Below are 14,121 nucleotides of genomic sequence, written 5' to 3'. Positions count from 1 at the left end.
ACAAAATTCTATCCTGCTTTTCTTGTCACTGCAGTCAAAAACAAACAGTACTTTGACCCGACTAATAATTAGGAAATGGAACAATGTTCCTTAAACAAAATATATTAAATGAAATTCTACTAGTGTATGGCTAACTTATGTGGAAGTAAAGCCTAATGCTATCACCTAAAACATAAAAATACCCCCCCCCCCCCTTTCTCCTACTTATCCTACATAATCTGTAAAAAAGATCTGTGTCCTTACCTTTGTTTTAATTCAGTCTAGTCTGGTCACATGGTCCTGCAGCTCCTGCTACCCTGAGTTTGGGAGAGTTCAACAATGGCTATGAATTTCGGGAGGTGTGATGTCACCCATAGGCTCCCACAGTCCAGCCATTGACGGCGCTCCCTCCTCTCCCCTGCAGCAGGGGAGCCAGAGCTGCAGGATCACATGGCCAAAGTGCATTACAAAGAGGTAAGTACTCAGATCTATTTCACACAGGGTATGCAGGATAGGTAGGAGGAGGGGGAGGTATCATTTTTATGAATAGTTAGTGTCAGGCTTTTTTCCCACTTTACCTCTTATAGACTATTACCTCCAAAATATCACAATTGTACACCACAACATTTGCTGGAAAATGTTCAAAGTAAAACTATAGGCAAAACTTTTTTTTTACTTTAGAGCAATTTGCGGAGCTTTCCCTCAACTTCCTGTCCCATAGCCAAACAGGAAGTGAGAGGAAATCCCTGCAAATTAAAGGAATTCTTTGGGAACCCCAAGGTCACCAGAAATAGTGACCCCATTGGAAGATTTCCCCTCTATTACTTTTCTGGGGACAACCCAAAATGTGAGATTTTCTTTTACTTTCCCTTTCAATGATAATGGTAAACAGGACAAATAGAGAGGGTAAGTCTTCTTAAAGTGGTTGTAAACTCTGTTACACCACTTTTACCTACAGGTAAGCCTATAACAAGGCTTACCTGTAGGTACCTTGAATATCTCCTAAACTTGCACAGTTTAGGAGATATTCAGTATATGTGCTGCTGCTGATGTCATGGGCGCTGGTGCCGTTTCTTCAGTAGCCGTGCCGTGACCGGCGGCTCCTGCGTGCATGCAGGAGTGACGTCTTTGTGGCTCCGGCCAATCAGAGCGCTGGAGCCACGAACCCGGCAGTAACACTGGATTATGCCTTTGTCTTGCAGGGTTTGTTTTTTTTCCTGAAGATTCCAACCTCTTTAACAGGGGCTCAGACAGCAATAAAAACTGATAGGGGTTCTAATCCTTTTCCACATTATCCAAAACTAAAAACAAAGTTTTGCCTTGTTAATTTTTAATATCATTGTTACTGAATATTGTTCCTTAGGCAGGCCATTGACGGTGCAAATTACCCATGGTTGCAGGAAAGAAATTTGCATGATTCCCCCATCAACACAGACAGTACTGACAGGGGAATCCCTCCTGCTGAACCAGCCGAGATTTGAACTTTCAATGGACAGCCTAAAGGGTTAATCATTTTTATTAACCAATAGTTGATTTGGGTACATTCAAATTGCTAGAGAGAAAAAAAAGCCTGTTTATTTCATGCATGTAATAGCAATAAAATTCAAAGTACAGAAATCCAGAGTGATAAATGAAAAAACCCCTTTCACTGATCTGATGCCAGCAAACTGATACCCAGCTGGTCAGTATGGATAACTGTCCTTGACACATGTGCTATTCCTTTGCACCTCTTCTAAAATGAGTCTGTACAGCGTGCACTGTACTGACCGTAATAATAATAAATGTAGATCACACACTCACACACTGTTTTGAAGGTAGGCAGCAATCCAGCAGAACTAACCTGATTTTGTAATGGATGATCTAATCTTGCTCCTATTAAATTGCGTTTTTAGTGTTCTTGTTACTGCGGTAACACGCACTTGTGGAATTTAATCGCCAAAGCTGTTGCTAATGAAATACTTTGCATGGGTCGTGGGACATTTTAGGCTTTCTATTCCTGCTCCTGTCTGAATGGTAGCTACAAAGAGCTGGCACAGAGACCTTGTGAATACTAATGAAAGGACAACAGGCGGTGCGGTGTTCCCACGCTGAGCCAATGAAAGGGAGCTTCGATTGGGATGAAAACAAGCTGAAGAGCTGACAAACTGTAGCACTTCATGGAAATAAATGTATCCTCAATGTTGCAGAATGTGTTACTCTTTGCAATGATTAACGTTGGTAAATAAGCGGGAACATATGCACCAAATTTTATAACAAAAGACTTTCTAACAGGACTTGCTATACTGAATTATATATGGCTTAAAATAAAATTGAGCTGACTTCAAAGGAAACACTAGGTACTTGCTGAAGACAAGCATTCGGACGTTACATGCCATTCATACAGGATTACACTTGGTAGGTGATTGGCTGATTTTCTATGTTTCAGTCTACATAAATCAGGCTTACATAATAAACTGTTACTGTGAATGAACAGTCACCATTGCCAACTGTACAGCTGTGTCTTAAATAAAGCAGCTTGTTGATAACATAAAAGGAAAGTTAGATTATAGTCAGTAGTCTATGTACTTACCAATAGAGATATTTGCCCTTCTTTAACAATATTTAAAATGCTCTTGAGTTTCTTCATGTCTTCTCCTTCAGTGTAGTTCCAGTTCACATTGCCGTTTATGCCATCTAGTTGTGTTTCTGGTGCTGGCAGGTTGAATGGCCGAAGCTGGCAGTTAGGCATGCTTTTTTCGAGCTTCTGTGCATGAGAATCAGACAGAGCCCTATTGAGGAAGCCCTTGTTATAGCAATCAGGTTCGTGGACTGAGGAGCACTGAATGCCAGACTGGGAATGCTCTAATCCCCCAGATGAATGCCTGCTTGGATCGAGGACAGCGAGCTGAGCTGAGTTTTTGACAGGAGACAATACACAGTACTGAGTGGCATTGGGTGGCAGGTTCTCCAGGTTCCCCATGGGACCAGTTTTTCCTTTAGATATTGGGTGTATGCTGGAAGTCCTTTTCTCTGAGGCTACCTTGGTAAAAAGAGTCAAAGGCTGGTTGGATTTGATGTAAGGCACATCCAAAATCTCATCCATGTCAAGGTCATAGTGTTCAAGCTCCCCAAGCAAAACGCTTGGCTCAAGGCTCCTACATTTAAACCCACTATCCTCACCGGGACCTCCATCTTTCCCAGCAGTCTTTCCAGGCTCTCCATTCTTTTCATTCTCTTCTTTTTCCTCTTTTTGATCATCACTTTCATTTAGTTTTGGACTCTCAGGTTGATGCTTCAGTGGGGAGACCCTCTTAACAGGCCGAAATTTGCTGTAGATATCTGCAATACCTGTTGGCTTTTGTGTGTTTCCGATAAGAGCAGACACTCCACAGTTCCAGTTTGCGCTGGAAACTAGAAAGTCAGCAGAACAGACATCAGTTAGTTAGTGGGATTAAAAAGGACAAATACCACAACAAAATTTGTGACATGCCTTATAACTACTCAGATCATTGACTCCTATTTGCATATACTGAATTAAAGTCTTATCTACATGCTTATTCCAGGTCACTACTAGGATTAATTTACTAAACGATTAGAAACTTCCCAGTAATCAATGTGAATATTCATTGAGTTCTGTAAATATGATAAAGCTGTGTTCATTTTAATCAACCGATCATATGCAAAAATGCTATTTTTTTTAATCCCCCCCCACATGATTGAGTATTAAAGGGGACACCTAACTTACTATCATTCCCTTCGCTAAGTGAACAGAATCTAATCCTTTAGTAAATCAACCCTACTGACTCAAAGTCTTGAAGCCCCTGGGTTAGCATGGCAGTTCGGTACTTAGCAGTTTGATGAGTGGCCAGCAATGGCTGCCTCTACAATGCTCTCATGACAGGTTTCCATTAAGGGGTTCTGGAAATAAAATCCATCACATTGCTAAGCAGAAATATAGTTTATGGTTTACTTTACAGTTTAGAAGCAAAAACACAACCATATGATTCCCCTTTGTTTATTTATGAACATGAATGAATCATTTAAAGTGGTATTATAGCTTTGTTTTTGTCTTTTTAAATAACAAACATGTTATACTTACCTGCTCTGTGCAGTGGTTTTGCACAGAGCAGCTCCAATCCTCTTATTTTCGGGTCCCTTGCCAGCAATCCTGGCCCCTCCCCCTTGAGCAGTGCCCCCCAAAAAAGCCACTTGCTCACTCCATAAGACACATGGATGTGTGGCTCGCCTCCCCCCGTTCTCTCCTCATTGGCTCACTGGCTGTGACTGACAGCTGCTGTCTCAGCCAATGGGGAGGGAGAGTCCCAGGACAGCCGAGGCTATCGTGAACATCACTGGATTTGAGGGAGCTCCGGACTGGAGGGAGCTCAGGTAAGGATGGGGGGGGGGGGGCGCGCTGAACACAGAAGGTTCTTTACCTTCATGAAGCCTTTAGAACCATTTTAAACTCTTGAAGACCAGCTCTTTTTCTGACAATTCTCACATACATGTGAAAATATGTAATTTTGTGCTACAAAATTTCTTAAAAACCCCAAACAATATATATTTTTTCTAAAGCATAGGCCCCAGAGAATAAAATGGTGGATGTTGCAATTTTTTTATGTCACACAGTACTTGTGCAGCGGTTTTTCAAACGCAATTTTTTTTTAATGGTTAAAAACACAATGTTTAGTAATATATTTGGTAAAATATAAGAGATGATGGTATGCCAAGTAAATAGATTCCAAACATGTCAGTCTTTACAATTGTGCACACCCATGGAATGGCGACAAACTGTGTACACTATATTATTCATAGGCGACTCTTTAAAATCTTTCACAGGTTACCACTTTATATTTACAGAATTACTGCTGTCGATCTAATGTTTGTGGTGATACCTCGTGTGTGGTGCGGTTGCTGTTATTTTACTGACCTGGGACCGGCGCGTGTGTTCACCTTTGTGCCCAAGCGCAGTTGGACGGAGAGCTTAAACAATCTTTCCTTAATTTTATTGAATTTTTTTTATTATTTTTTTTTTACACTGTACCTTTCAATTTTTTATCACTTTTATTGTTAACGCAAGGAATGTACAAATCACTTGTGATAGCCGTAGGCAGTGACAAGTCCTCGTTATGAGATATTTGGGATCTATTAGACCCCAGATCTCTCCTTAGCATATCTGTTGCTTTTTTTCAAATCAGAAAGGCTTCATTCAAACCTAGGTGATTTGAATTGCGGGTGGAATAGCCACGATTCGGCCCACTATTCCAAATTGTGGCAAAACGTGAGATGCGTTTGCGATGCCATTACTTCCTAATGGCATCCTAAACACGGTGTGATTTTACCCCAATTGTCATGCAATAAATTGCGCTGCAATAGAGGCAAATCGCAATTCATAAAGCTTGTTACGCAAAAAGGAGTAGGAGCTTCTTTTGAGCAACAGTGTCGTGCGTTGCGATTTGCCCTGATTGCAGCGCGATTTTTCATGTGACAACTACGGCAAAAATCAAACTGTGATTAGGCATCGCAAATGCATCCCGCATTGTGAATGGAGCCTAATGGTTTGTTTAAAACTGGCGAAAAGGTAGTGACTAAAATACTCATTGCTACTGGTTACGTAGACTATAGAGTTAATCCGGGCCTTTCTGGTTCACTGATCATACTTTATGGTCAGCCGGCAGAACCACTGGCTGCAGTCCTGGAATCCCCAGTGGGGCTGGAGAGCCCAGGAGGAGATAGAAGGGGGGACGACTCCCCACCACTTGTAAAAGCATTTCAGTGGCTATTTAGCAACTAGGATTGTTTTTACATGAAAGTATTATGCCGTCCAAAATAAACAATACTGGGATGATGACTGTAGCTGCAGGCATCATCTCGGTATAACCACTGAAAATACTGCAACATACGATTAGGGCAGGTGGTTAAAAATGTTTGCAATATCAAAAAGGGGTTTCCCCCAGAAAGATATCATTCTGACATATGTAAATGTGATGCTATGAACATGGCTAAAGATCGTAACACAAGGAGACCATCTGCTTTATAGGTACCAGTATATATGCTTATCAGCATCATGCTATTGCTTCAACAGGGGCTCCCTAATATTATGTCACCTTCTCAAACAACATTCCAATACTGATGGTTTAGAGTCCCTCCAGTCAGTGCCCAGAAAAAGATACGGAAGTGGAAGGGGAGCTTATTTTGAGTGGGGTGGAAACTGATGGAAACTGATATTGCTATTCCGTGCCTCAAACAAGTTTATTTCCCCCTTACCTGTTCACTGCAACTCACAGAGATTCATTATATTATTTCAACATTTGACTTTGGAATATTTCCAAACTCTACAAACTATCTGGTTCATTTACTGATAAGTGGCAATGTCAGAAGTCCCAAAGGCCAATGTCTGTTTTTGGTAGAATTCCTTGAAAAGATGGTTTCTTTATCGTACATCACGGGACACAGAGCCACAGTATTTACTGGCTGGTGAAACGCGTCAGCACGTGACGTCAGCACGTCACCTCGGAGCCGCGCGCTCACTGTGGATGGATGTCTTGGCCGCGACAACACAGCTGATGACCGGCTTTCCTTCAACTACACGGCTACGCATAGCGGTATACCCCATACAGCGAGGACACTGTTCGTCTGGCAGGAAGCTAGCTCAATACGGACTGGTATTCACAGCCACTCTCTGGGGTTGAGTACAGCGGTTTGAAAACGATGGAGGCCATCAAATTGGTGAGAGAAGTATCGCTCCAATCTACTTTATAAAGTTTGCTACTCTAGATGTTATTACTCCCCCTGTTGCTTCTGCCATTATACCGCTGCCATACCGTGACCTTTATATATTTACATAATCCAGTCCTGCCAGCCACCTCTGCTGTTTCCATTGTTAATAAGACTCATTGGTTCCGGTCCTTATACTCTAACTACCGTGCTGAACCAGCTCCATTTATGGACTCTTATTACCTGTTCCATCCACATATACCCACTATTCCGATATACCACCCATTTGATTACTGAATCATGGAACTTTAATATCAATAGTTTTCAACATTTGAACCATTCCTTACCAACAGTGTCTGCAAGTGGTGATTGCTGTATGTATGTGGTATGTCTAGCCGAGGCTCCCTTGTTTTTAATAACGTTATCAAATTTAACTGGGTCTATGATTAGTCACCCACCATAGCCAGCTTTGCATTTTTGTAGAATTTAATCTGTGTGGTGTTAGTTAATTTGTACTGCTAATAAACTTGATTGTTTTTTCAGATAGTGTTTGGGTTAAATTTGCCCTCTTAGGAGAATCTTTTTCTCTTAGTTTTTTCCTCTGTATGCGTTAACTGCATCCAATAATCTTTATGTGGATGAATATCTAACCTAATATTTAATTTTGGTAATATATATATATATATATATATATATATATATATATATATATATATATATATATATATATAATATATATTTATATTTATATTTTGATCCAGGCAAAATCCAATTTTTTTGCTGCACAGTATTTACTGTATGGGTTATATAGGCACCTTTAGGTGATGGATACTGACACACCCTAGACAGAAAGTTTAGCTCCCTATTTAAACCCTCCCCTTGCTGGGAGTACCTCAGTTTTTTCGCCAGTGTCTTAGGTGTTGGTCACGAGTAAAGATCTGCTGTGCTGAGCTCTGCTGGAGAAAACTTTGCTGGGGAAAGCCATGCAACCGGATTCATTCAAAGTGTTATTTCCAGGCTGATAGGAATGGTACATGGGCCTTGTGTCGGAAAAATCGAGGTTCTGCCTGTAACGCTTCTCTTTTTAGAGAGCTGGACCCCGGGATCCAGTGTTTTGGACACAGAGGTCCCTCCCCTCTTCTAATACATGTATATTGCTTTGCTACAAAACTGAGGTACTCCCAGTAAGGGGAGGGGTTATATAGGGAGCTAAACTTCCTGTCTAGGGTGTGCCAGTGTCATCACCTAAAGGTTCCTATATAACCCATACAGTAAATACTGTGGCTCTGTGTCCCGTGATGTACTCCAAGAAAAGGATTTTACAGGTAAGCTGTTATAAAAATCCAATTTTTCCAGCATCTGGCTGTGACATTTTGTTAGAACCAATACGCTATAAGCACAACTAGTGTTAATAAGCACACCATTGTATACTGCACTTGTAAGTCAATGTACTTGCGTTGTTTATAGGAAGGAATGCCAAATATTGCTGACCATGTGCTTTTTAAATTAGATCTTCTACAACCAATGCTTGCTGAACAAGTTTTAGTCTTAGAAGAAAGAAATATATGAAAATGAGCTCTTCCCTTTTAAGGAGTTCTGGAATGAAAATCCAAAACATTGCTAGGTTATTATAAAGTGACTCATTAATTGGTTTAGAAACCAAAAACATAGGACACAGTCAATGACCATGACTATTTAATTCTTGTTTATGAACAGACTTTAGAAGTATATTTTTATATAAATACTGATACATATCCAGCAGCAGATATTTATTTAGTAAGGTTTACATCTGGAAGTACTGTATAAAAGGAACTGGCTGGAAGAAGCATAATGGACACTCTAGAAAATGTACAATCATTTTTGTTATCTACAGATATCCAACATATAGTACAATATATTGTTTTATTCCATAACTCATTACACTAGTGGTCAGTGTAAATGTCCCTCCTACACTGGTGGTCGGTGTAAATACCCGTTACTTTGGTGGTCAGTGTACATCTACCCATTACAATGGTGGTCAGTGTGGAATGCTTCACTATATTGGTGGGCAGTGTACATACCCGCACTGATGGTCAGGGTAGTCAGTGTGATTGTTCCTGAAATATTGGTGGTTAGTTTAGAATCCCCCCCCCCCCCCTTACATTTGTGGTCAATTTAGATTCACCCTTACATTGGTGCTCAATGTACAATTCCCCATTATGCTGGGGGTCAGAGCAGAATCCTCCATTACTTTGTTGGTAATTGTAAATGCCCCGCTACATTGGTGGTGTAGCATGCCCTCATACTAAACAACAATTTAACTGGGGGGATTTTCGGAATTTACCATTTGTAAAAAAAATAACTGATCTGTTCATGTTCAACAGGGCTTCTCCTACTGACCACTAAAGTCAGGACACTCTTCTTTCACAGATACTGACACCAGGCATTTTTTTTGCACTGACCAACAACCCTAGTATTTTTTTCTGACCACTAAAACTAGGACATTTTTCCTGCCACAAACCGCCAATATTTTCTCTGAAACCAATGACACCAGGACATTTTTTTCCCCCACTGATGCTAAAGCATTATTTTTCCCACTGACCACTATGCTTGAGGGGTCCTTCCTTCCACTGATACCAATGACTAGAGATGTAAGTGCATACTCCTGACCGCTGCACTTTTTTGCACTATGATGTACATTGTGTAGTCCTGTCCGCTACGCTTTATATTCTGTTTAGAACATTACATAGGCTCAATACGCAATGTTGTGTGTTACATAGTGAGACTGTGAGACTCTAGCTCAAAGCTATTATTTTGTGTATACAAAGACAATGGACTGTATGCAGTTAAAACCTGAATTAGGCTCAGACTGTACTTTAACCCACAACCAATATTCGCAAAATGTAGCCACGGCCCTTTTTTTTTAGCTTCAGCACGCTGCCTGCGCTACATCTTTGTCCATTATTGTCCAGGCATTTCTCCTTCCCAATTTCAGATGTTGGGCGGTATGCTGCTTTGAGTTTAAAACATCCAATTAACCATTTAGTTCTTTTCACTTTTTCTCTCACTCACTGGTTGGCTTTTATTGTAAAGCAAGGCAGATTACTTGTTGTGGGTATTGTTAACATTTGCATATTATTTATACTGTAAATATATTGATTATTTTTAGTTTTTCATTGGAATGTCTGCAAAATTTCAGGTTGTCAGTAAAATGTGCTCTGTCAGTAAATTTTGTACATTTTTAGGAAAAAAAATGGGGGAGGTTGGCAACCCTGACACTGAGGAATTCAAACTATAAGATGATACCATGTGATAGAATTCTACTTTACTCTTTAGTACATGTACTATTAATTACTATTCAAATGTTTTGTCTTTCATTTCTGTTTTAAACTGAAAGGGTTGTTTTGCCAGGTAAGGGTTTATATATATTTTAAAAGAGAAGTACGGGAATTATTTTTTTAATCATACTTAGCTAAGTGGATGCAGCATCAGTCTGATGCTGCATCTGTCCCCCACCAGCTCTAAGGTTGAGAACGGAGCGATCAAACACCACTAATTGCTCAGTTCTCAGAGCTTCCTGAGTAGAGAGCCGTGACTGTCAGTCACCGGCTCTCTGATCTGCCCCCCCCCCCACACTCACTGGAGTGCTGGGCTGTGGAGGGGATGGGATCAGCCATCTCAGGCTCTCAGCGGCTTGCTGAAAGGCTGAGCTGGGTTCGGGTCCATACATATGGCAGATCCTGATCACATGGTCGCGATCTTTCCCAAGATTGGACCGGCTCTGTGATGGCAGCTGACAGTGGGCTTCAGCCTGCTATCTGTTGAAAACAGTCACTGGAGTGCACAACCATCTGCATTACTGTGATCCACAGAAGAAGTACAGCCAAACAAGCTTTGGCTGCATTTCTCCTTTAATATAACATGAGTTTCAAAACTGGGGATTGGAGCATGTCAGCTACTGCAGATCCACTCCATCCTAGCTACTGCAGACTGTCAGACAGACTTAAAATGTATGAAGCCCACAGTGTACAACAAAAGATGCCATTTAATAGTGCAGGTTAAAAAAATAATATAAATACAGTAAAACCTTGGTTTGAGAGCATTTTGCAAGACAAGCAAAATTTTTAAAGTTTGACTTGATATACAAGCGATGTCTTGATATACAAGTAGCGTCATGTCACAAATGAGTATAAAAGAGAAGAGAGGCACCTCTAAGTGTAGCATTTAATGAAGGTACAACATTTAGCAACATATTGCTACACTTAGCGGCGCCTCTCTTCTCTTTTATACTCTGTAGCTCCTGCTGGATTTTGCTTCTAATCCCCATGTGGAGGCTTCCATTTGTGGATGGACATTTTATGGTTACACAACCTGATCACATTGCTATAATCTTTTTATATGGACTATAAACTGAAGGATCTATGAATAAATGGTTGTGGGATGAATCATTTGAGTTTCCATTTTTTCTTATGGGGAAATTTGCTTTAATATACAAGTGCTCTGGATTACAAACATGTTTCTGGAACGAATTATGCTCACAATCCAAGGTTTTACTGTATAAGATAAGTTACCAGGGTGGTGTATAGACACTGGATTCTAAAATGATTTATCTTATAATGTATTGCAGCATGTCAATTTTCCTTACATTTGTTTGTTTAAATCTCTCTTTTTTTCTCTCCAGCACTTCAAAAAGCTAGAGTTCTGCAGCTGAGTTTCCTCCACAGTCAATGTTCTCTTTGCATCTTGACCCTACAACATCCATTAGGGCAATCTAATTTTCACTGCTGTGGTGTCCATTTTATAAATAATTTATTATATATCTATATTATTATTATTATATAGAAAAAAATGGGAAACAAGACCCTGCGTGTCTTTCCAATGGCCACTGCAGAGGGAGAGGGGGGCAGAGTGGGGAGTTCCAAAGACCTTGCCACAATATTCCCCTACAAACGTAAAGAGCAAATTGGTGATTCAATCCCCTCAGAATTCACCAAAAAGCTGAAACTGCATTTTCTTGTGGCCACTAGGCTAGCCAGCACTATGTGACTCATCGGATTTGAAAGACTTGTAGACATCATGTTTGTCTGTGAAGAGTAAGAGGATATGTTTGTATGCTGAGACATAATACCACACTACGTGACTACTTTTTAATCATCTTCTCCAAACAAACCATTATTTTGGATTTGCACATTATAAGATAGAGATAAAACCAGAATAAATGCAGTGTTTATTCCGATTTTATTAACTGTTTCAATTTTTTTTTTTTAACAAATCCACCCTTCAGTAGCTGATCAGAGCAAAGACAAAACTCACTGCCACAAACCAGGTAGGTCTAGACGAGTTTAGAAGAGTTTTACGTTTTTTTCTGCCAGTGAGCTCTAACCAGAAACGCAAACCAGAAGGTTTTTTTCCTGCCTAAATGTTGAGCTCAAAATATGCCTGTAAATGTCCTAATGTGCATGGACATAGGATAACACTGAGTTGCTTCTACAGGCAGAACACAAAACTCCTATAGAAGCAATGTTTTTTTAAGCCAGTGTGCATGGAGCCTAAGGCCTCATGCACAATGGACATTTTTACAGCTGCTGTCTTTGGCTTCAGGTGTTTTTTTCTGCAGCCAGTAAACTCCCCAGCATGTTACCCTATGTGTCCATGCACACAGCGTTTTTTGGCAGGGGCCTTTTCCAGCTGGAAAATAAACCCAGAACTAGTGGATTTTAAGAGGAGTTTTTCAGCTGTAAAAACACTCTATGATAAAAGCTTAAAAACGCAAAAAATAAGAAAACGCTGAAAAACACGACTATTCAGCATTTATCAGGGTTTTTGAGCCATAAGCTTTTGTGGGAGTATAGTTTCGCTAAAAAAAAGCTACAGCTAAAAAAACGCTAAAACACACTGAAAAACGCTACTGCAGAACAGGAAAAAAGGGGAGATCTTCCAATTGGTACGCCCTAGGGACAGCTGTCGAAGGTGGGGGGATTCTCCTCACTTTGTGCAAATTTTCTCTTATGCCCTGTACACACGACCGGTTTTCCCGTCGGAATAAACTCTGAAGGTTTTTCCAATGGAGTTCCGACGGAATTCTGCTCAAACTGTCTTGCATACACACGGTCACACCAAATTCCGACCGTCCAGAACACGGTGACGTACAACACGTACGACGGGACTAGAAAACGGAAGTTCAATAGCCAGTAGCCAATAGCTTCCGTCTTGTACTTACTTCAGAGCATGCGTCGTTTTTGGTACATCGGAACAGCATACAGACGATTGGTTTTCACGATAGGAATTGGTTCTGTCGGAAAAATTTAGAACATGTTCTCTTTCTAGGTCCGTCAGAATTTTCGACGTAAAAAGTCCGATGGGGCATACACGCGATCGGAATATACGATGAAAAGCTCCCGTCGGACTTTTTCTGTCGGACATTCCACTCGTGTGTACACGGCTTTACTTCCTTTTCCATCTCTATGACAGGAAGGTAAAATCTCCCCATTGGGACACAGGCAACAAAGAAAAATCTGACAGGGGTTTTAACTCTTTCCTACTCTATCCAAAACTGAAAAAAAATGTTTTTGGCATACATACACTTTAATTGCATTAGAAGTCATTATGACTAACATTCTTGGTAAACTTTAATACTGCTGTGTAAGACCATTACTACGAGGATTTGTATTGTCTGTGTTTTCCAAGTTAGGCATTAGTTGGCGAATCTCATTACCACTTATTGATCATTTATAAACAATGAGTTAGTGGTAATATTTAGATGTAACTGTGCATAGATATATAGACCTTTTCCAGCAATTTAGTGGACAGTGTATGATCATTTGTTAATTCAGTTAGTTATATCACACATTGGAGAGTAACAATAACCCTTAGAGCTCTTTCACACGGGGCGGATCAGTGATGATCCACCCCGTGAACATCCGCTTGCTCAGCGGGGATCACTCCGCCGATCCCCGCTGAGCAGGAAGATGACAGGTCCGTCACTGCACACTGTGCAGCGACGGACCTGTCAGAGCGCCACTCTCCCCTATGGGGGATCGGATGACGGCGAACTGTAGTGTCCGTCGTCACCCGATCCAATCTGATAACGGATGGAAAAGTAGGGTTTTCCTCCGTTACACTTTTTCGGATCGGAGCAGGTCGGATGTCTGTTTTTCATCCGAAAATGGAAAGATGAAAAACGGACATACGGATCATCCGTGTGAAAGAGCCCTTATTGCTTTATTTATATTGGTTCCACATTTAAATACATAGTAGTTTGGGGGGGGGGGGGGGTCATGCCATTAATTGATATTTTGTTGGCCCTACACCCAGAGTTGTTGCTGAATATATACAGTATGTTGTATTTAAAATATAGCGCTATGTCACATTTTAAAAATAATAAAAAAGAATAAAACTTTCAGACCACACTTGCTATTTTTTGCTGGCTGACATGCACTTGCCTCTCAACTCATTTTAGGACTATCT

The 14,121-nt window shown here is 40.6% G+C and overlaps 1 protein-coding gene across 6 annotated transcripts in view; it reads right to left on the bottom strand.

The window, feature by feature from the left end:
- SNCAIP (synuclein alpha interacting protein) overlaps nucleotides 1-14,121 on the bottom strand; it is a 364,007-nt gene that overhangs the window by 124,437 nt on the left and 225,449 nt on the right. For all 6 annotated transcript variants that reach the window (XM_073624689.1, XM_073624685.1, XM_073624687.1 and 3 more), the window contains one exon: nucleotides 2,549-3,369. In XM_073624689.1, coding sequence (XP_073480790.1) covers nucleotides 2,549-3,369 — 821 coding nt within the window. The remainder of the gene's footprint in view (nucleotides 1-2,548; nucleotides 3,370-14,121) is intronic.

The sequence above is a fragment of the Aquarana catesbeiana genome, linkage group LG01 (assembly GCF_042186555.1).
Source record: "Aquarana catesbeiana isolate 2022-GZ linkage group LG01, ASM4218655v1, whole genome shotgun sequence".
Taxonomy (NCBI): domain Eukaryota; kingdom Metazoa; phylum Chordata; class Amphibia; order Anura; family Ranidae; genus Aquarana; species Aquarana catesbeiana.
This window is presented reverse-complemented; position numbering and strand designations above follow the sequence as displayed.